At 32.0% G+C, this 21,713-nt stretch overlaps 3 protein-coding genes and 1 pseudogene across 5 annotated transcripts in view; 2 read left to right on the forward strand and 2 right to left on the reverse strand.

Annotated features, from left to right (window-relative positions):
- Positions 1-21,713, forward strand: part of LOC125849239 (protein RADIALIS-like 5) — a 79,998-nt gene that overhangs the window by 50,001 nt on the left and 8,284 nt on the right. Inside the window, exon 3 of one of the 2 annotated variants that reach the window (XR_007444598.1) lies at positions 14,542-14,607. The exons of the other annotated variant lie outside the window; for it this stretch is intronic. The gene's annotated coding sequence lies outside the window, so the exon portion shown is untranslated. Of the gene's footprint in view, positions 1-14,541; positions 14,608-21,713 lie in introns of those variants that run through there. 2 annotated transcript variants of the gene reach the window in all.
- LOC125849234 (putative F-box protein At1g49610) lies at positions 7,838-9,184 on the reverse strand (annotated as a pseudogene).
- LOC125849237 (uncharacterized) lies at positions 13,537-14,576 on the forward strand. The gene has a single exon (XM_049529279.1). It carries the CDS (start codon positions 13,639-13,641, stop codon positions 14,422-14,424), a length of 786 nt encoding a protein of 261 aa, XP_049385236.1. The 5' UTR covers positions 13,537-13,638; the 3' UTR covers positions 14,425-14,576.
- Positions 14,623-21,713, reverse strand: part of LOC125849232 (vacuolar sorting protein 39-like) — an 11,706-nt gene continuing 4,615 nt past the window's right edge. For both annotated transcript variants that reach the window (XM_049529273.1, XM_049529274.1), the window contains 7 exons: positions 20,108-20,534; positions 19,178-19,507; positions 18,642-18,863; positions 17,932-18,174; positions 16,981-17,430; positions 15,622-15,720; positions 14,623-15,179 (listed from right to left, as the gene is read on the reverse strand). In XM_049529273.1, the coding sequence (XP_049385230.1) occupies positions 14,979-15,179; positions 15,622-15,720; positions 16,981-17,430; positions 17,932-18,174; positions 18,642-18,863; positions 19,178-19,507; positions 20,108-20,534 (1,972 nt within the window). In that variant the 3' untranslated portion in view covers positions 14,623-14,978. The remainder of the gene's footprint in view (positions 15,180-15,621; positions 15,721-16,980; positions 17,431-17,931; positions 18,175-18,641; positions 18,864-19,177; positions 19,508-20,107; positions 20,535-21,713) is intronic.

Raw genomic sequence — 21,713 nt, forward strand, 5'->3', positions numbered from 1 at the left:
AGTTGTCCATTATACTATTTTAGGATGTTCAACAATGATTGTCCACTCTATGAAATCAATGAATAATTTACACTTAGTTCCTAATTTATCTTTTATCATTAATTATAGTTATTTCTTTATTACATTTTTCAAGACATTATATCTATTATATTCAAAAGATAATATAATAAAATTACCTTTCTATTTATAGTTTCTTAAGAAATGTGTCAAATTGATAGTGAATAACTATTGTTGATCGGTGAGAGTAATTTTTTACTCTACTAATCTTGAAAATTAATATGAGACCGTAGGATTTTTTTAAGTAATTTTTAATGAAACTCTCTAGGTTTTGGTTAATAATGGAAACGAAACCCCCACGAATGCCGAGCACCATTAAATTTTCACATCGTTTAAGGCTGACCAACAAATATACTCACGCTTCCCTTCATTAATTATACTCTCTGTGATGATGATGATTATGTTTACGTGGCTTGTTAGATTTTGTGGGCCCAGCCCTAACTTTGGGACCAATTTTCCAAATATATATTGCCTCTAATTATTATCGTATCTCATCTGCGTTGCTTTGCTGCTTAATACACTAACCCAATAAAGTGTTAATCATTACCCATTAATTCACGTGCCACGCGGCCCTTTACATGCACTTATCAAACTCGCCATGCACATGCAAATTAGCTATAACCAAGCCGACTGTCATTGCCAAACTAAAGTCTCAATCTATAGTATCGGCAACACTAATTAATACTCTCTCTGTATCATATTAGTTGATCATCTTATTAAAAATAGTTCATTATCTTACTAAATCAAGAAAATATTAATTTATTTTTTTCTATATTACCCTTGCAATTAATTCTTTTGAAAATGTTTACATGTTTTTGTAAAATTTCTATAAAAAATTTTAAGGGGGGAATTAGTAAAATTATCTTCTTATTTATAATTTCTTAATATGCGCATAAAAAAGAAAATGAGCAACTAATATGGAGTGGGGGGAGTAATTAAAAATAATGATTTAACTTAATATCACTGGTTAAATTACATTGATAACATAAAAAGTTATAGTATAAGTGTATACAATATTTCGGAGTCAATCAAACATAGAAAGTTAAAGTTACGTATGGGTCGGGTCCTAATTTACTTTAGTCGTGTATTAAAAAATCGCTAAAAAAGGTACAAATATTAAATTCAAAACTCAATTACAAACACGGTGTCACTATTTTAGTTCAAAACTTATAAAGTTTAAATTGATGTGATAAGAAATTCCAACTTAGTAGGTATATATACACATATATGTCTTTTTAGTAAAGTTTTCAATACTATACATAAAGATCGATTGAGAGTAGAATGTAACTAATGTGTTGTCATTGTCCATATATAGTTGTATTTGGTCTTGTTTAAATCCAAAATTCAAATGAACTATAAACACTTTTAAAAAAGAGAAAAAAAAGAAAGAAGTCATTCCTCAAAAGTCACAAGATACAACTGGGATGAATCTCATTTCGTCAGTCTCAATGCAGTCTCTTCTTTAAACTTTTAATGTGTATAGTTAGAGTAAGTTTAGTATAGGTCTATATATGTATAGATCATATATAGATGGAGTAAAGCAAAAGAAATTGGACAGATTCAAAAGAGAAATTAAAGATAGAGCAACTATTGATAGATCTATATAACTTATAAGTTGTTATATCATTAAAAAGTTTTTGAGTTTATAATACTTTATGGTCAAAAAATGAATCTCAATATTATTCCTCTTAAAGAATAAAAACTGTAACCTCTTATTGTCTCCTGTAAGGGTGGTGTAGCCTTGTACCCAAAGCAAACTTAGATCTCTCTCGTGACTTTTTCTTCTTATGCCCATAATGTCATTCATACCCCTAATTACTTTTCCAAAGAGACTAGTCTGTTTTTGGAAATTTACGTTAATATTTCAAGTCTAGCTAATAAGGACCCGTTTGACCATAAAATTTTTAAATTCGACTTAAAGTTGAATTTCAAATTTGGAAAACAGGTTATGCTTTGTTTTTCAACTCACTTTCTAGTACTTTTGAAGTTGTATTACTCCCTCTGTCCCATATTAATTGATCATTTTCCAAAATCCCTTTTATGTGTATATTAAAAAATCATAAATAAGAAGATAATTTTACTAATTCACCCCTTAAAAAACTCCTAGAAAAATTTATAAACAAATGTGAACACTTTAAAAAGAATTAATTGCAAGGGTAATAGAGGAAAAAATTAATTAATGTTTTCTTGATTTAGTAAAATAATATGTGGCAACTATTTTTAGTAAGATGATCAACTAATATGAGACGGAGGGAGTAATTAAGTACAATCACGCATGAACATTATTCTAATTGCAAAAAGTATAACCAAATGCACACAACTCCATTTTCATCCATAACTCCATAAATTTCAAATAATTAAGTGAAAAATATTTGAAAACTATGGCTAAATACCTACTAATACTGTTACACAACAGTGGTGTTCATTGCTTTTTCGTTTTATAATCATCAATTGTACGTACTATGATCCTCTTCAATTAAAAAGGTGAAAAAGATAGATTCACTACATCACTGTTATAGTTTTATTGCACTGTTTCCCAAATCTTCTTATTTCATGAGCTTCTCATGTTTAGTATATACTTCTCATATTTAGATGCATGTACTCGAACTAGAATCAAATTTACCCTGTCTTGTAATTTTAGTGCAAAAATGATGCAGTGTTCTGTTCTCAACTATATATGATAATAAAATATACTGCATCTTTGAAAGAAATGATTTTTTTTTCTTTCTATTACTATAATTTATATTATAACCAATAAATAAATAAATTGACAAGTGTAGCTTTACATCAAAATACATTAAAGTGAGCTTTGAAAGAATTTTTTTTCTCCTATTCTAAGATTAGTTTGCCAATTAAAGCGTAGCTATAAATTTTGCATATAACGCTTTCTGCCCTTCATTTGTATGTCCATGTCCTTTAATCTCTGTTTGTCATCATAACCAGAGTAAGACAATATTGCTAATTGAAATGTGTTGTCTATTTTACCTAAAAGTTTTTCTATCCGTAGCTATGATATACTATTATATTGAATTATGTGATATATTTCATAAAATAAAAATAAAAAATATTAAATAAATTACACATTTATTTAATTGATTATATTTTTAATCAAACAAAGCATTCACATTGCATATGTGAATCGAACAAAACCTTCAACTAATACTGTGGTAAAATGGATCTTAAAAGATACTATGAATAGTATGATTTTTCCGGGTTAGTAATTTTTTTTTTAGTACACCCACTAAATCAATTTGATTGTGAATAAACAAATGAATCGACACATCAATTTTTATTGAAATAGGATCCAACAATACCAGTAAGCACAAAAGTTTATAAAAGTAAGAAAATTAATTAATTGATTTGATAGATGCACCGTCATAGGATAAGGTAATAAAATTTGAAGAAAATTAAATAAATTGTACTGGAGAGAGGCAAATACAGTACTCCTAGTTTCCTAGTTTGGTGTGAGTGTAAGGTATAATAAATTGGGTAATGCTAAATGACTAGAAAATTTGGCCAAAATTCAGTCAGAAATTTTTAAAAATTATAATATCTTTTTTATTTTAAAATAAATTGATCTTTTTTCTATTTTTTAGTTAAAAGGATAAAAATGTTTAAAAAGGTAAAATACCATTCTGGCCAAATTCTCTGGCCAAAAAGGATTTTCCTAATAAATTTAGGATAAAATATAGGATTATTTTAACTTGCGTTTGGTTGAAGCTAAGCTAAGGTGTTATATTATAATAATGGGATAATAAGTTATTCCGGACCAAAATAGTTAATCCTAGAGTAACTTATTCTCAACTAAATGAACACTTATAGTTCTTAAGGGACGAGATACCAAATCAAATATGAACAAATAAAAATGGACAAAGCTAGGGAGTAAGTGACCGTCAATTGCTATTTTATGTGATTTTACTAGGTTTGAGAAAATGTACCCGACAATCAGCATTTAGGTATATAGGAAATGGTTATAATGATGAGCATAAAAATCCTTTGGAAAGCATAAGAGCATCTGCCTGCTGGCTGTGCTGTGTATGGTGTGTTCTTGTTATATGTGTAACATTTGTTTGTTTTTGATCTGTGAACCCTTTCTGCTAATTCATAAATTTAATTACGACCGCCATGTATAATATATATTCCTGCTCCTTTTCCCCATAAGCTTATTAAAGATTTATTTAATTGTTTGTCCACCATATTACTTAATTAATATTTAATAAAAATAATCTGTACCCTCCTAAAACTCTGTATCTGTTGAGTCGTGTTTAAATAAACAGGGATTTTGTTTTAACTGTTGCACGTATACAAAGTGCATTGAAACTTCACAAATTAAATAACCCCTCAATCCTCATGAAGGAGCCACTCACCACATATATATATATATATTGAGATGATATTATATAGCTTTTATTAGCAGTATCAAAAGTGCTGATTTAATTGCTACGATAGTATATGGCTAGGCCATAGCTAGTAATGTTATTAGGGAAGATTATTTTCGAAAATAATAGTAATTATATATTGCACTCATGTTATATATGTGTTTTATACAATCTTTTAGTACTTACATATAATTTGGTTAATGTATATTTTTCTATAATAAGTATTAATTACTTAACTATATTGAACTCATGTTATATATATGTTTTATACAATCTTTTATTACTTACATACAAATACAATCTTTATTTTCTCATATACCAGCCCCTAAATATACATTGTTAAATGATATATGAATGATTTATAATCTATCTAACGTATATAACATTGGCTTAGTTTATAAAAGTTTCTATAATGCCATTATTATTGTTGCAAATGTATGGGGTTGAGTAATTTCTTGGTTCTTCGTTTGTACTTTTGACTTCAAAGGTATGCGATTAAATGGAAAACATGTATTTGTTCATAAATTTTCCTGGAAGATGGATAATATTCGAAATGACTATTTATGACTATGCAATCGTGCACCAAATGTTCATATAGTATGCATTGAATATCCATAAAAGGGTTGTTTACAAAATTATGATAACTCATTGGTTTATATGATATTTAAACATATGATTCATTTTTAAGTTTACTAAGATAAAATATTTATAACGTTGAAAAATATAAATAAAACTATAATCAATAAAGTATAATATATCATTTATATACATATAACTAGGGAATGTAATTATTATTGTAAAAATTACATAAATTTCATATTGTTAGGAGCTAATTAAATCTTATCTTTACTCTTTTCTAAATTACAAAAATTCCTTAAAATTTAAGGATTTCGAATACATCACTTAACGTCCCGATATATCGCATCCCAATACATTACCATTGTTGGTACAAGACACACATGTCCTAGTACATCGTTCAACGTTTCGATACATCGCGTCCTGATACATTACCTTTGTTGATACAAGACACACATGTCTCGATACATATCGCGTAAGAGTGAGGAAAATAAGAATTTTTGTTATTCTTTCAAATGATATGTAATTTTAAAAAATATGATAAAATAAGTTGTGTATTTAGATAAGTAACTTCTTCATTATTTTTTACTGACCAATAAATGTGTAACTTGCCTAATTCCATTTTAACTAGAGATGTTATTCATTAGGGAAAATCACTTACGTGTACATTTTTAAAAAAAATATTTACGATATTTGTCAATATTATTCTTTTAACCATATATAACAATTTGGCTGAATGACGATATTGCTAAAAGTTGTGAATTTGCTAAGTTTAAAGGAACAAAATTGTTTTAAGTAAGTATTGCTAAAGTTGNGATTTTTATCCAAACCTTGCACACCGCTAGTTTTGTCCTATCATTAATTACTTTTAATTTTTTTCTCAGTATTATTTTTATTTATTCTTTTGTTCTTTTCTCATTTATTATTTTTATTTTTATTTTGGTTCTTTTCTCATTTTTTTATTCTTTTCAGAGATACCATTTCGTAATGATTTTATTATTTTCTTTCTTTCTTTTCTTCTTCTCTTTTTTTTTTTTTGGTCCTTCTTTCCCTTTTTTCGTTAGTTAATCTTCTTATTAATTTTTTTTTCTCCTTTTTCTATATTTTTTCCTTTTTAAGAAAACAAAATAGATACAAAAAAATTAAAATACCAACTAACTATTTTCAAAGTAATAAAAATAAAATAAATAAATAACTAGACTACTATAATAAATCTTAATAATATCACAAGAATATCTGTATATATATACTCTTATAGTATCAATGATTAATGAATATTTCTTAGCAAAAAAATCTTAATAATACCACAACAATAACATTGAATAATGAGTAGGGTGCGAACAAAAAATCTTAATGATACCACACAATAACAACAATAAGCATCTCCGATTTATAACACCATTACTGAAGACTGCCTTGTGAATATCACAAGTCCAAAGCAGAACTATATGTTGGGGAGTCAATTGAAACAGAGAAGTAAGTTGAAATGAGCTATGGAAGAGTTTAACAAATTTATCAATTTCAAACTCATACAATTATATATGACAATTGAAGAATGATTTTTGGTTGCTTCAGTTGTCTTGACTCTCTCAAAATTTGAAGTTCAGGAATTTGATTCCCTATGTACTCAAATGACACCAAATTTGAAGCATCAATCTCCCATATGCTCCAACAAAACCGAATCTTCAAGACCTTCAGGGAAACCGACTTGATCTTTTGAAGATTCACTAGCTCAATCGTTTCCAAGCCTGAACAATACTCAAAGATGAAAGAGACAATCAAGGGAAAACTATTAAGTAGAGTCTGAAGCATGTTTTTCGTCTAATTTTACGTACGATAGAGAAAGCTTTCTCAAAGAATTGAGATTCACAACACCACTGGATAACGGAATAGGCAAAAATGAAAAGTTCAGAACAGCACCGTGTGGTGTTGTAATCGATCTGATAATGTATTTCACAAGAAACCAACAATGTCTCCCTTAAAACTGGTATCAGCTTACAAAATCAACAAGTAAAAAGTTGAAACAGCAATTTATCGAAAAAACAAATCAGGATGGTTTTTCTGTTGGTTACTGCTCATGGTGTTGCGCAATTTTCCAAAGTAAACCAACATTGGCTCAAGTTCCTCATTATAATACGAAAACTGGTGCAACACAGGCACTCTAAAGAGATGCTATTGTACATAATTTTGACAGTGAAGGACTGCTGAAGTAACTATCTGATTACATCTATAAATATGAACATCCTGTCAAATGGTTTACAGACACAAACTTTTCCATGCAAAGTTCTTCAGAGCATCTTAGAAGAAGTAAAATACTGTATCAGTATGAAATGGCAGATTGAGTCATGTGCTTATACTAAATAGTTGTGACTGAAGTATAAATCATATCACAAGTCCAAAACAGAATTGTATGTCAATAGAAACAGAACAGTAAGTTGAAACGAGTCAAGACGGAGTTATTGCTTGTAAAGTTCATACTCATCCAACTTTTACGATTATATGACAGAACATGATGTGGGATCTATCGTTTTCACTATTCCGGCTCAGACATGATGTACATTGCTAAAATATCTGTAAACTTTGACAGAGAGAAATAACTACCGAGCCATTTTCAGAACAACATCTATAAGCGAAAAGCATGTACAACAAATCCACATAAACGACAAAGAAAACTGAGAATCAAGCATACTGCTCTTGTGCATTGATATTTCCAACTTAATCATGTTTGATAAAAGGCTACTTTCAAATAAAGAACTTATGCAAAATCTTAAATTTGAAGTTCTTAAAGTACATAGAATAAAGAACTTTATTAATGAATAAGTGCATCACCAATCTAATAAAAAATAACACCAATCCCACATTATTAGAGTTTGTTGTTACCAGCTCACTACTTTTGTGTTCCACAGGATGCCAACTCTCCTTCTTCCTATCAAATTTGTAGGCTTTTACTCCTTTTAATTGACTAAGAAGAGGCGTGCTTCCATGAGAAGTAGACTAACTCGAATTCATCATATACATCAAATGATCAATGAAAAATGTGATCTTTTCTCTTGTTGAATGCACGTTGAGTCTCCTTGGCTGACTACTCCATACCAAAGCATCCACAAATATTGAGCTCTCCCCATTCTTCCATATAATGACATTTAAAACGTCCACATGGGGATTAGAATCTTTATGGTCCAGTTGCAAATTTTGAATGTTGATGTCATTGCATCTATAAGATTCAATGAGAACTTCAGACCAAGAGATCGAATTTGATAGAAACTTCCTCAACTTACAAAACCGTGCTGCATTTACATTGTCACTGTCTAAGCATTTAAGAACAATTCTTGAGTACTTCAGTTGTCTTGACTCTCTCACAATTTTAATTTGAGGAATGTCTTCCCAGGTGTACTTAAGTGATACCAAATTTGGAGCATCAATCTCCCATATTCCCCCACAAAACCGAATCTTCAAGAACTTCAGGGAAACCGACTTAATCTTTTGAGGATTCATTGTTTCCAAGCCCTTGCAATACTCAAATATGAAAGATTCAATCAACAGACAGCTATTAAGTAGAGCCTGAAGCATGTTTTCATCTAATCTTACATAAAATAGACAAAGTTTTCTCAAAGAATTGCAATTCACAACAACACTAGGCAAAAGAATACAAGATTCCAGAACCAATTTTCTCACGGATTTTACCGCCAAGATTGCGAAAATAAACAAGGGGTATGATGATATCGTAAGGTCTTTTACACCATTTGTTAGTACAATGCCAAGCCACTTATCAATCATAGGGACAACTAAAACTTCATGAGAATTTTCAAAGAACAAACGATCATCTGATAATTCAAACTTTTCTATAGGGATTTTTCCGTCCCTATATCTCCCCATAATATCATCCACTATTTTCATATCGTTGCCTTTAGAAAAATCAACTGTGAAATCCAAGTTTGGAAGAGTCGACCAGGCTTGCAGCCATGTTTTGGAAAGAATGCTCATCCGCGTTGCTTCTTTAAAACTAAGACAACAGAGTATTTTATGAATGAGACATTCAGACAATATATCAATTGACGGTGTCCTATTGTGCAACCGTACCTTAAAACCCCATTTTCGACTCCAATTTCACTGCAATACTCGCTAATCAACTCTCCGCCTCGCTTCTGCAATTTCCGGGCGAATTCAAACATTCTTTCCTTGTAATTTTGAGTAAATTTAGTCTAAATTGTTTTTTCCCATTAGCTTCGTGGCTTTAGAGGTTTATTCAATCTATAGGTTATGCCTTCCGTAGAAAGCAACAACACAAAAAAACACCTATATAAACTAGAACACTAACATATAAATATAGGAAAAATTCTTTTTGCACAGAAAATTTGGTCAAAATTTGATCAAAATGATATTTATAGCTATGTTATTTTATTTTTTTAAATATTTTTATCCTTTTAACTTTAATATCTTTTAATTAAAAAATAGAAAAAGATCAGTTTATTTTAAAATTAAAAAAATATTATAATTTTTTTAAATTTGGCCAAATTTTCTGGCCATTTAGCATTATCCATAAATATAATAACTCCTATTCCACTAAATAATATGTTTAAGTTATAAGCTAAATTTAAAGAAAAAGTTCTGATAAAAATCGATCCAAAACAATAAATCGAATCAAACTAGTTAAATTAACTAATTTTATTTGTGTTTATTTTGGTTTCAAATTTTTAAAAACCAATAGTATTTGGTTTGATTTTATTAAAAAATGGAAGAAATAACTGAACCGAGCCGATAAATTATATATATATACTTAATTATTATACATGCATGATATATTATTTTTCTGAAGAATTTTAAATATCTTGTATTTCCTCCATTTCAAATTAATTGATTTTTGAGGTGTTTCACACCCTTTAAGAAAAGAAGATTAAGACATAAATTAAGCATAACTTTCATTTTTACCCTTATTAATTATTGTCAAATTTATGATTCAAATAACTAAACATTAATTAATAACTAATCCAATACTAACCAATGAAGGGTAAAATTGAAAAAACATTCTAAAAGTAATTGAAAATTGAGCAATTAAATTAATTTGAAAAATGTCTCAACAATTCAATTAATTTGAAATGGACTCAAGATAATTTGATTTGAGTTCAATCTCAACATGTTCAAGCATTAACCCATTTTAAAAGAAGGGTAAATCACATAAATATGCAATAATAAGAAAATATTTACCAGCAATATAATATTTCTAACTTGATATAGCAATTATTTGGAATTAAAAAATTGTACAATGAAAGCTTTTCTATCTCGCTTCTTTCCCTCTTTCTCTGCCATTTTTTCTCTTCCTTCTCTTCTTCTTTTTCTTTGAAATTTTCATTTAAAGAAATATCTTCAAATCAGTTTTTGCCCATATATCGCAATTTCACCCAAAAATACGATAAGAATCATGTGCTCAAGCAGGAATTTCAAATCTCTAAAATCACAACATCAAGAGTTCACCATTGATGGTCATTATAAAACTTCAAATTTTGAATTCATTACTTAAATTTTATGAATTTGTGATTAGTTTAAATAGGTTGTTCCTACAAATAATTGAAAATATCATTTGAAGTTTATTTCTCAATTTTAACAGGGTTTGGTTAAGTTTAGAATTGATTTTAGGAGAAATATTAGATTGAAGCTCGAAAAATATGAAGTTTACGGAACTGCATCTCAATTGTAGTAAAGTTGTATTATATATGTTTCATAATTGTATTAAAATTGAATTAAATCATGAATAATACATTTATAATACATATTGCAAATTTCACTTCCTTTTTAGTGATATCAACTAAAATAATTTAGGTAACACAGTTGTAATACATTACAATATAGACACAATACATTTGTAATACATATTGCAAACTACGCTCTTTTTCTTAGTAAATCAAAATAATTTATAAGACACATCTAATACATGTTTTATTCATGAATTATACATTTTTAATACATATTTCACACTTCACTCCTTTCTTAAGATACCAACAACAATAATTTAGGTAGCACATTAATAATACATTTTTAAGACATGCACAATACATTTTTAATACATATTGCAACAGTTACTCATTTTTTTAGTGACACAAATCAAAATAATTTGCAAGACACATATAACATAAGTTTTATCGTTAACAATACATTTATAATTTGCAAACTTCACTCTCTTCTTATTGATACCAACCAAATAATTTAGGTAACATACTTATAATACATTTATAATTCATATTACAAACATCATTCATGTTCTTAGTGATACAATCAAAATAATTTATAAGACACATATAATACATGTTTTATTCATGAATAATACAAGTTGAATTCAGTCTATAGATAATTCTCTCGTCTTTCGTTAGTAACGTTTTTCATTAATTCTTAATTCTCTCTTCTAATTCAACTTTAATATTGTGTAATACACTTTTAATGCAAATTTAATTCATTTTGCAGTTTATTGATTGATTTGTTACTATTGAATTACTTGTTTAATTCATTATTGATACAAGTTTAATTCACTCTATAGATTAATGTCTGGTCTTCATTAGTTATGTCTTTTATTTATGTTTAATTCTCTCTTCTAATTCAACTTTAAAATTTGTGTAATCCACTTTTAATACAAGTTTAATTCATTTTGCAGTTTATTGGTTGATTTGTTACGATTGGATTACTTGTTTAATTCATTATTGATACAAATTTTATTCAGTTTACTGATCATAGAATGTTCTTTCGTTTGCTACATTTTGTATTCATGTTTAATTCTCTTTTAATTCAACTTTAATATATGTGTAATACATATTTAATTCAAGTTTAAGTCATTTTGCAGTTTATTATGTCTCTTTATTTGTTATAAAGATGACATCATATCTTCAAATCTAACTTTCTCATGCGAATTCACCTTTAGAAATGAGGAAGTATGGGGCACAAATATGACATCATATCTTCATTTATTGGATCTTCAAACATTCAAATATGCATATCTTCAAATCTTCATATATACAAATATTCAAATCTTCAAATTTTCATCAGGTATGAATACAATTATTTATATAACCTTCATTAGAATGAAAATCATCGACAACGCCAAAGTAACAAATAAAAAACTAATCGACTTCTTCTATAAACTAAGCAGCCCCAATTCTTCGATTTCTGAAAATTTCCCTAACTTTTCTATAGATCTTTTGCCTTTGATAAAAACCTAACTTTTTTTTTATAATATTGAAAAATCATAAATAGAGGAGGTACAGGGAGAAAAAGAAAGAAAGAAAAGCATAGAGAGAGAGGGGGTGCAGAGAGGCTGCAGGGCCGAGGAGGAAAATAAAAAAATAGCGAGAGATAGAAAAAAAACAGAGAAAAAGCGCAAGAGAAAATAATAGATCTAATAAAATAAGTATACATAATATTATTATATATTGCTATGAATGGTAATAATTAAAAAATATGTTTAAAAATAGTAAGTATTAATTAAAAGGGACTTATTCAAGTAATTAATCCTATTCGTTATCCGGAGAAACATTTGTCCTAACTGTACCTAACCGTGAATGATTCAGGCCGAATAACGGCCCAATACTCTTTAAAAAGCCCAAAAAACTCGTGATCAATTAAGTTGATACCACTAAAAACTAGTCGTATGTGCTTCTTTTTTTTTAATGAAAAACACTAAAGAAATAATTCTCTTTTTAAAGTTTATTTAAAAATTACTAATCTATAAAAGAACGAAATTAGTCAATATGTTATTATTTTGACTTGAATAAGATAATATTTGGATATGTAGTTGCATTTTGGTCTTAAAGAAGCTAATATTTTGATATCTTAATAGACGATTATTATTGACAAACCCAAATCAAATAGCATGTAAACACACTATAAGGCTATAAGACAGCCAACTGAGACCTAAACTAGGATATGCTACTCAGCTGATTCATTGGTGATTAATGCAAACTATTAGTTATAATAATGGAAAGACTACATTAATATCTATTTAATAATCATAACTGGATGCACACACCGCATTTTTATATAATCTTTCTTTTAAAATTTTTACGGTATATATTAACCTTTTGCATTCTTGTTTGTAAATTAAGTGTTTGTAATTATAATTTAAAAAATTGGGAGAAAACTACGTATATAATTTAATTATATATACATGTCTTTTTTGTTTTCTTAAAGGTTAATTGTTTTGGTAGTTTTATGCCACAATATAGTTAATCTAATATGTTCTTAAAATTAAAAATATATTGTCATATATTTTATAACAAAAAAAACTGATAAAACGCGAATAAATCAAAGAAAACAACAAAATCTATAATAACCAAAACAATAAAAAATCGATCTAATTAATTAGTTTCATTTATTCCAAACCACAAATCACGAATTCACGATCCAACAACTTGCACTCCTCTTGTGCCATTTTTTTTTCCTTCTTATCTAGCGTCCATCAAACTATTCTGGCAACTTGACCATTTTAAATTATAGGGAGTATTACATAATTTTTGGTAATACTATCATTTATATTAGAAAAAAAAAAACTAAAAATTGATCTTAGGGCAAGACTCCTTAATTGTGACTGGGTCGGATAAACCCCTCAAGAACCCCCGGAAGCGCCGCCGCCGCCGCCTGTCACATGTCTTCTCCAATTGTTGAAATCGAAGGAGACATTGACACCGACGAGCTCAATCCCTTCACTATGATTCTCCCACAAGATGGCCATGACAATGGCGCCACTCCGCAGCAGCAACAACAGCAGCTCCATTTCCTCCTATCCATTAACTCAAATGTAGTCATCAGACAACTCCCATCTGAAGGCCTTTCTTTCCAACTCTGGCCTGCCGCTACCATTCTCATCACTGTCCTTGACAACACCCGTAGCGGCGAATCAACTCCGTTTTCCGAGTTGTTCAAACGTCAGGAAAAAGGGGATTCACTGCCCCTTCGTATTCTCGAACTGGGTTCAGGAACAGGTGTTGTTGGGATAGCTGCTGCTGCTATTCTTGGTGCTAAGGTTACTGTCACCGACCTTCCTCATGTGCTGCCTAATATACAGTTCAATGTTGATGCAAACTCCAAGGTTTTGGAACAGCAATGTGGGGGTGTTGATGTTGCGGCGCTTAGCTGGGGGGATAACCAGCATATGGAGGCTGTTGGTAGAGATTATGACCTGATTTTGGGATCTGATGTGGTGTACCATGATCATCTCTATGATCCTCTGATTGAGACGTTGAGGTTCTTCCTGTTAGGAGGTGGAAAGAAGATAGCTTTTGTTATGGCTCATTTGAAAAGATGGAAGAAGGAATCTGTTTTCTTCAAGAGAGCTAAGAAGCTTTTCGATGTCCAAATCATACATACAGAGCCTCCGCCCGATGGGTCTAGGATTGGGGTGGTTGTGTACCTTTTCACCGGGAAAAGATAGCCACTATAGTCAATCAAGGTTTGATGTTGGTGGGATGTCAGTGTGAATCTTATTGTCATGTCATGTATAACAATGGGGTTTGCCCAACAAAGAAGTAAAAAACTACTGTATTTGCTTTACATGGAAATACAATCAACAAAGAAAATTGTGTATTATTGCATTTTAATTGAACATTCACAACCTGAGTTGTAACAGAACACTACATTAAGTTATAAACCACCTCGAGTAAGAGCTCTCATCCATGTTAATACAGAAAAATACACAACATCAAATCAATTGCATTCGCTTCCACATTGGACATAATCTACAAAAAAAATGTGTATAATATGTTCCTTTGTGAGAAGCACTGTCATTCTCGGCTTGCACACTTCACCATTAGCAACCCATTGCATCCCTTGTGACTTGAGAGCAGAAGTGTCTTTACTTTCAGGATAAATGGCGACTTAAAACTGAGCTGCAGAACATGTTAAACGGTGCTAGCATGAAGAAATGGGATCAATGCCACCAATAGCAACCCAAAACATTCAGTTAATCCCAAATCCAACTTCTCCTTATCATCTTTTCCTCAACTGAGAGCCTCTTCCAACTGCCTCCATATTCTGTGAATCTCTAAAGCAAACAAAGTGCACAATTGTCTTACCATTAGGATAGACTGCAAAGACACTGGTGCCAACCTTCTTGTTGCAAAGAGAGCACATGCTATTGCTTGTGATCTTCAAAACTGCTTTTCTTTGGTTATACAGTTCATCTTTAACCTGTTTCGTTCACAGCATTAAAATGAGAGACAACAAATACTAAACCACAGCTTTAGTAAAACAATCCAGTCATAGAAATTAAGTACACTCAAAACAGTTGAATAGCAATGATGACAATTGGCAGTTGCCATAAAACAGAAGGAAAGAAAAAAGAAAAAAAGATGTGAAACGCTCATGCCAGTAAAAAAAATCAATGTACTCTACAGTCTACATTGATATAACAAGCTTCCCTAAGCCTGGCTGGGGGACAGGGGAACAAAAGAACAGGTAATATGATGCCGGAAAACCCAAATTACCACATATAAACTGTTGTATGCATCAGAATGACCAGTTTTTTTCTTGAAAACTGCTCTTAGGGCAGGTTCCACGTGGGGTTGGATATCGAAGGTTCCTTCTGAGCATTTTGGATATGGAATCTGTATGTGACAACACTAAAACTTACCTGTAGGTTTTCACTTTCTCTCAAGCTTTTTATCACTGAGAAGTTCCGATATGCTTCACTGGATTTCCTCAGAAGAGGTCCAAGAAATGGAAGCAAGTTCTGCATGAAGCCAAAATGGATCAGCACAATACTATAACATCAAGATGTGAAACATTCTTGCTCATTCCATGCACAGACAAAGCTAGAGGTAATGATTCTGCAGTTTCACAAGGTATGAAAGGATGTTTACTCGAACAAATAAACAATGTTGCATGTACTATCCCACTATGAGTGTATGTGAATATTCAGAAAACCATGTAGGGTCTACTACCTTAGCTTCTCATAACTTGATTTCTACCAGTGCATAGTGAGTAACATTAGATAGTACTCCCTCCATCCCATTTTATATGTCACATTTTTACTTTGCACTTGCATTAAGAAATGATGTAACTTTACCCCTCTACCCTTATTTAATTTTTTGGAACTCAAGTTTTCAATCAATGAATATGAATTAATTTATTTTGATTAATTAATTTAACCAATGAACATGAATCATTTAATTAGCTTTTCTAAGTTTGTCAAATGTATATTTTCAAGGCAAATAACTCACAAGGGTAAAAAAGGAACAATATGGTAATTTATGCATTGATTTTATGAAATGACAAGTATTATGGACCAACTATTTATAGAAAGGAATGACATATAAAATGGGACGGAGGGAGTATTTTACTTGGCATAGTTGTTTCAAACAAATGATTTGATATACTCGACAATTGAAAGACAGATTGATCAAATTTCAATATGTGACCTATAGGTAAAGTTGTCTCCGCGTGAACTATAGGTCATATGTGAGTTGGGGAAGTAGGTTGTCTACATCACACCCCTCGGGTGCGGCCCTTCCCCAGACCCTGCGTGAACGCCGAATGCTTTGTGCACTGGGATTCCCTTTATTGATCAAACTTCACCTTGCATCTTCCTTATTCCTTAATGTGTATTATCTCAAAGTCAATATTTAGAGATAATATAGCTGGAAACATCTAACATGCAGTTAAGGACCATGACTAATCTAACACTCACACATAGGACTTTAGGACATATTAACATGATTAGTGCTCAGATGCAGTGAGTACCATCACTCTTGAACATATATCTTAGCTTGTGTTCTGTGAGTTTTTTCATTTTTAGCTTTTGGCAATGGGGAGGTGCTTGTGCCATGATGGTTTAGCAGCGGAGCCTGTCTCTGGGTTCTTTTGTGAGAGAAAGAGAATCATTTCTGTACACAAGGACTGATGGTTGTTTACTTCAGTCCGTTTTGATTAAATAATGACCAACTTCCTTATCTAGCTCATGTATACCATCACATTTTGATGTTTCTTTTACCTGTAGCTTAGTATCCCTTGGCAGCAGTTTCAGTGCTTGGGCGCCATGGATTCGATCCCACCTTCTGCTCAAAAGATCAAGTACCTGATCTAGCATAATAGTAGAACCACCTTCCTTGGCAGCATCTTCTGTATCTCCATCACTCCTCCCACTGTCTGTGCCACTTAGACTGAATCGAGTGTCCTCAGCGCCCCCAATTTCAGCAATTTTCTTGGAGCGGCCTCCTTTTACCTTTGCTGTAGTTACTAAACCAACTTTTGGAATCCCAGGGCTCTGAGCTGATACCAGATTAGTAATTTTCTTCTCAAATTTTTTTGTTGTCTTCGTAGGATTTAGATAGATTTGCAGTAGAGTCTGGTAAATGTTTCCGTAAGATTTTGCTGAATGTTGTTGAAGTCCTGAATCGTACACCCGGTCACAATAGGACAGTGCAAGTTCGGGAACATGAAGCTATAAATCAAAGAGAGCAATTCACTTCAGTATGAAAAGCACCCACAATTTAAGCTGGTAAAATGCAACACAGAGACAACTGAAAAGACTTCAATGCCTGCCATCAAATTCATAAAATTAGACATGTATTAATGACAAAAAGATGACATATCCAATGTCCCTACTTGGGAATGCATACTAGCCCAACAACATACAGAGAAAGAAAGGGTCAATGCAAAATCCAATGCTGTAGTTAAACTATGAGAAGGTTAACATGTCGGACGAACAGGTACACTAACTAAAAAAAGAGTGAAATGATTGCACTATTGAGATTGACTGCTACATTAGTCAACCGATCTAACAGCAAATGTGAAGTTCACAATATAAGTCTGTTATAATACTTATGATGAAGAACTTGCACAGTTTTAGATTTTTGCCATACCTTAAATCCCCTTGAAAGCATCAATGCATTAGATAAAAGCCAATCCTAAAATATCATGTGCAGTTAAGGTGGGAAAATACCTTGTGCACATAAATTGACAGGGAAAGTTCATGTTTATTCATTTTCCCCAAAAGAATTGCACGTTCTTCATACAGAGCATCTGGTGGAAGTCTCTTCAGCAACACCTCTGGATTATATCCAGACATACCCTCCAAAGCAGACAGTAGCTTTTTCCTTGGTGGAGGACATGTTTTCTCATCCCACTTTTGCTGGGAATTATGTTCAGCATGAAAATCAAGCACTTCTGAGAGATAAATTTGCACCTGCCACAAGTTACTAAGCGCATTTATCATAGTCACAGACACTCAACATTTTGTCAGACGCATGGAATTGAAGCACAAAAGACTATGTTGAGCGGACTCTCCAAAAATGTTACTGCACCTGTGTTGGATCCTCCAAAAATACACTACTTTTGGAGGATCCAACACGCACCCATCGACAGTTTTGAAGAGTCCGAGCAAAATCTTTATCCCCTGAGAAACAGTAGGAGGCAAGATAATTGTTCCTCAATTTTGTCACTCAGGGTTTCTCAAAGCTTTGAGTTCAAAGAAGCCTAAACATGTGAGCTTCTTTAGCCATATGCCCATGTCACGAGGAGAACTATAAGCCTCAGCTTTCTGGCTTCACTTGAAGCAATGTTGCTTTAATAGCTTTTATGCAATAGAAGGTACAAAGGGGAAAGAAAGAGAGAAGCTACAGAAAAACCAGACAGATGAACAAGTGCCTCTACCATTTCATTCTGCAGATTCCCTGAGATGCTATTTTCATTCATGGAAAGCATGAGTTCTAGATATGTTGCCTGCATGTCTGGAGCATGCTGCTTTAAGTAAGAATTCACCAAGTCTGCTGGAATGTTACCAGACAAAAATAGCTCAATGGTTTGCATAGGACAGCTTTCAAGAACAGGCAGTGAGAACTCCAGGACAAGCATGGGGTCAGTTGCACAAAGGGGCTGCCAAAAAAAGAAGAAATAATCAGATAACTGCGTTGGCGAAGCATTGTTCCATAAAATCCTTAAAGAGAGATTCACTCTACCCTGTGCTAAGCATAAATGAAGCGTGTAAAGAAAAAAAGAAACTATAAAAATTCCAGAAACTTGCATGTATAAAAGATTAAAAATTTATGGGTCAAATGGACATGGACCCAAAACTCAAACTGCCCGCCAAATCTCAGCATAGCTGATCCAAAAACTTTGCAAGGTTCCACATCTTTCAAGTAATTAAAAACCCCAAAGGAAAGAAAATAAAAGCAGAGAAAGAAGCATACTTTGAGATATTCAATGATCATATCAGGCTTGAACTTCATTAAGAGCTCTACAGGAGTTTGCTCTGACTTGGACTCTTCTACTAGTTGATGAAGAAGTTTCAGTGCTTCATGATGCATTGAATTGCATCTATAAAGTTCTATCTGACAAGCATACTGGCTTCTTTCTTGCAGGAACGCATCGCATATTTTCACATCACAGTAGTTGAGAGCTTTCAGAAAATCTGTAGCAGCAGAGGACTGTCCAGTTAAAAACAGAGCTTGAAGAAGTGCAGTGTCCAGTATTGCAGCCATGTCCCTAGCGATGGAAGTGATAGGAATATGAATTCTGCCCTAAATGGATCAAAGAAATTACATTTTAGATTGAAATAAGGCATGTAATACAGCTAAGTAGAAATTATCCCAGTACTAACAGCTCTTTGAGGCGTAAGTGGTTTCTCCCTTCAGTAGACTCACTAGAATAAGCCAGTATTTTTGCATATGGAAGAATCTGAACTTACCTCCCTGACATCAGATTTTTGGAAGATACAAATGAAACAGTATTTTTCAGAAGGCTATAAATGATCGATGACTTGAATAATCCATCACATTATTTTGCAATAACTGATTTTTTTCTTTCTGATAAGGTTTCTGTAATTAAATACATCAAACACATGCAGCCAGAAAGGTATTTATACTGTGATGCAAAGAAAGGTACATGTTAAACAGCTCAATATAATTTGCGCTGCCAACTGCATACAATTTCCCTGGGTGGAGTCTTTGGGATTTCTAGAAAGCTTTGCTGAAAATACTAAATACATTGCTAGTCACAGTTATCAAGAAGAGATCTGCTTAATGTCAAAACTTTGACTTTCAATTGGGAACTTATTCAACAAAAAAGATTTCCCCGAAACGCTGTCGATGGAAGGCATAAGACAAACATTGAAAAGTTACCTTGGTTGGTTTTTTGGATCGGTTAGTTCCATAAGAAATGAAATTATCTCCAACAGCATCTGAAACCACTTCTTCAGTTCCCTCAGTTGTGGCTTTCTCAATGACACTGTATCTCTTTTTCTGCAAATACTTAATCAGAGCCATCAAAGTGTTGTGGCTCATTTTCTTGGACTCTATATCCATTTCATCAGATTCAAATACATCCGAAGGCGGAGAATCTAGATCATCTGACAGACCAGAAGAGCCTCGGGAGAGATATGGTGCATCTGCAACATCTGCAAATTTCTGTGGTTCAGGTATGCAAGATGATTTTGGAACAATAATGGATGGATATAAGGCGAGCACATAAGTGATTTCAACTTGAGATGCCACAAAATGTTCCATTGCTTCTTCATAGCTCCCATTTTCAAATAGAAAGTGCGCATATCTGAATCAAAGGCTTGTTATCAATCTTCATGTATATTAGTTTCACACTTCGTTTTCTTTCCTTCTTTCCAAAAAAAATAAATAACTAATGAGCTAAAACTACAAAAAATGGAAAGAACAACAAAAGAGACAAGAACCAAGTTGTATTTAGTAACTTCTTGCCTAGCAATGTTCATATTTCAATTTTTTCCCATAACAATGGTGTAAATGACAGATTGTTCAAACCTCGACTAATCCGTGTTACCGTCTACCTCCCACGAGCATGTGTATTGGCTGACCCTGCCGATCAAGGTTTAGCAGGACGAGAAGTAATCACCTATATTTTTCGCCTTTGCTGGAATTCTAACCCTGGTCTCCCAGGGCCTTTTCAATATATTAGCCACTAGGCCTCACCCTTGGGTGTTGTTCATATTTCATCTTTTCTGGGAAAAAGAAACTGACTAGAAAATCGAGCCAGGATAGTTTCCTGGTCAAGCCAGTATGCTGTCAGTCTTACTACTCATGCGTACTACACTAGATGAAGTAAAACTTTCGAGCAAACATAACACCTCAAATAAGTTTATGGTACTAATACCCTAAACATTGATCCTGTCCAAAGGAAAAAATGTACATTGTTATCAATAATTTCACATTTCGGTTGAAGCCTACATTTTATCAAAGATGTTTACATTTTTATTGAGAGTCTTTTCTTTGAGTAAAATAAAAGTCCAAGCTTTCAACAAGAATTAATTTCTATATAGCCTCTATATAGTCTAATCTTTATCAAGAAATGTGACATACTTTGTTAGAGCCCACATTATCAAAGCCATTAACAAGCCAAAACTTTCTGATTGAGGATTTCAAAAGCACTCTAGAAGAAAGAACAAATCCCTAGTTATAAAGAATATCAACTACAGATGTTTCCACAAATTTTTGGCCTCAGTGATTCTCATAGAAATTTCTACAGATGTTTTGATCTAGAAATTTTAAAATTAAGACTTCACAGCTATGTTGATATCAGCCTCGAAATGGACGCATATCTATTTGTAACTTGTGCTAAATATAAACATGTATACACCATAACATCATATACTAAAATATGCAATTTCAATAAATTTGACTTAACAAGAGACTATTGCCATTGAACTACAATGTTAACACATAACATTTGGTTAAATCCCCCCCCCCCCCCCCCCCCCCC

Source organism: Solanum stenotomum, chromosome 12 (assembly GCF_019186545.1).
Source record: "Solanum stenotomum isolate F172 chromosome 12, ASM1918654v1, whole genome shotgun sequence".
Lineage (NCBI taxonomy): Eukaryota > Viridiplantae > Streptophyta > Magnoliopsida > Solanales > Solanaceae > Solanum > Solanum stenotomum.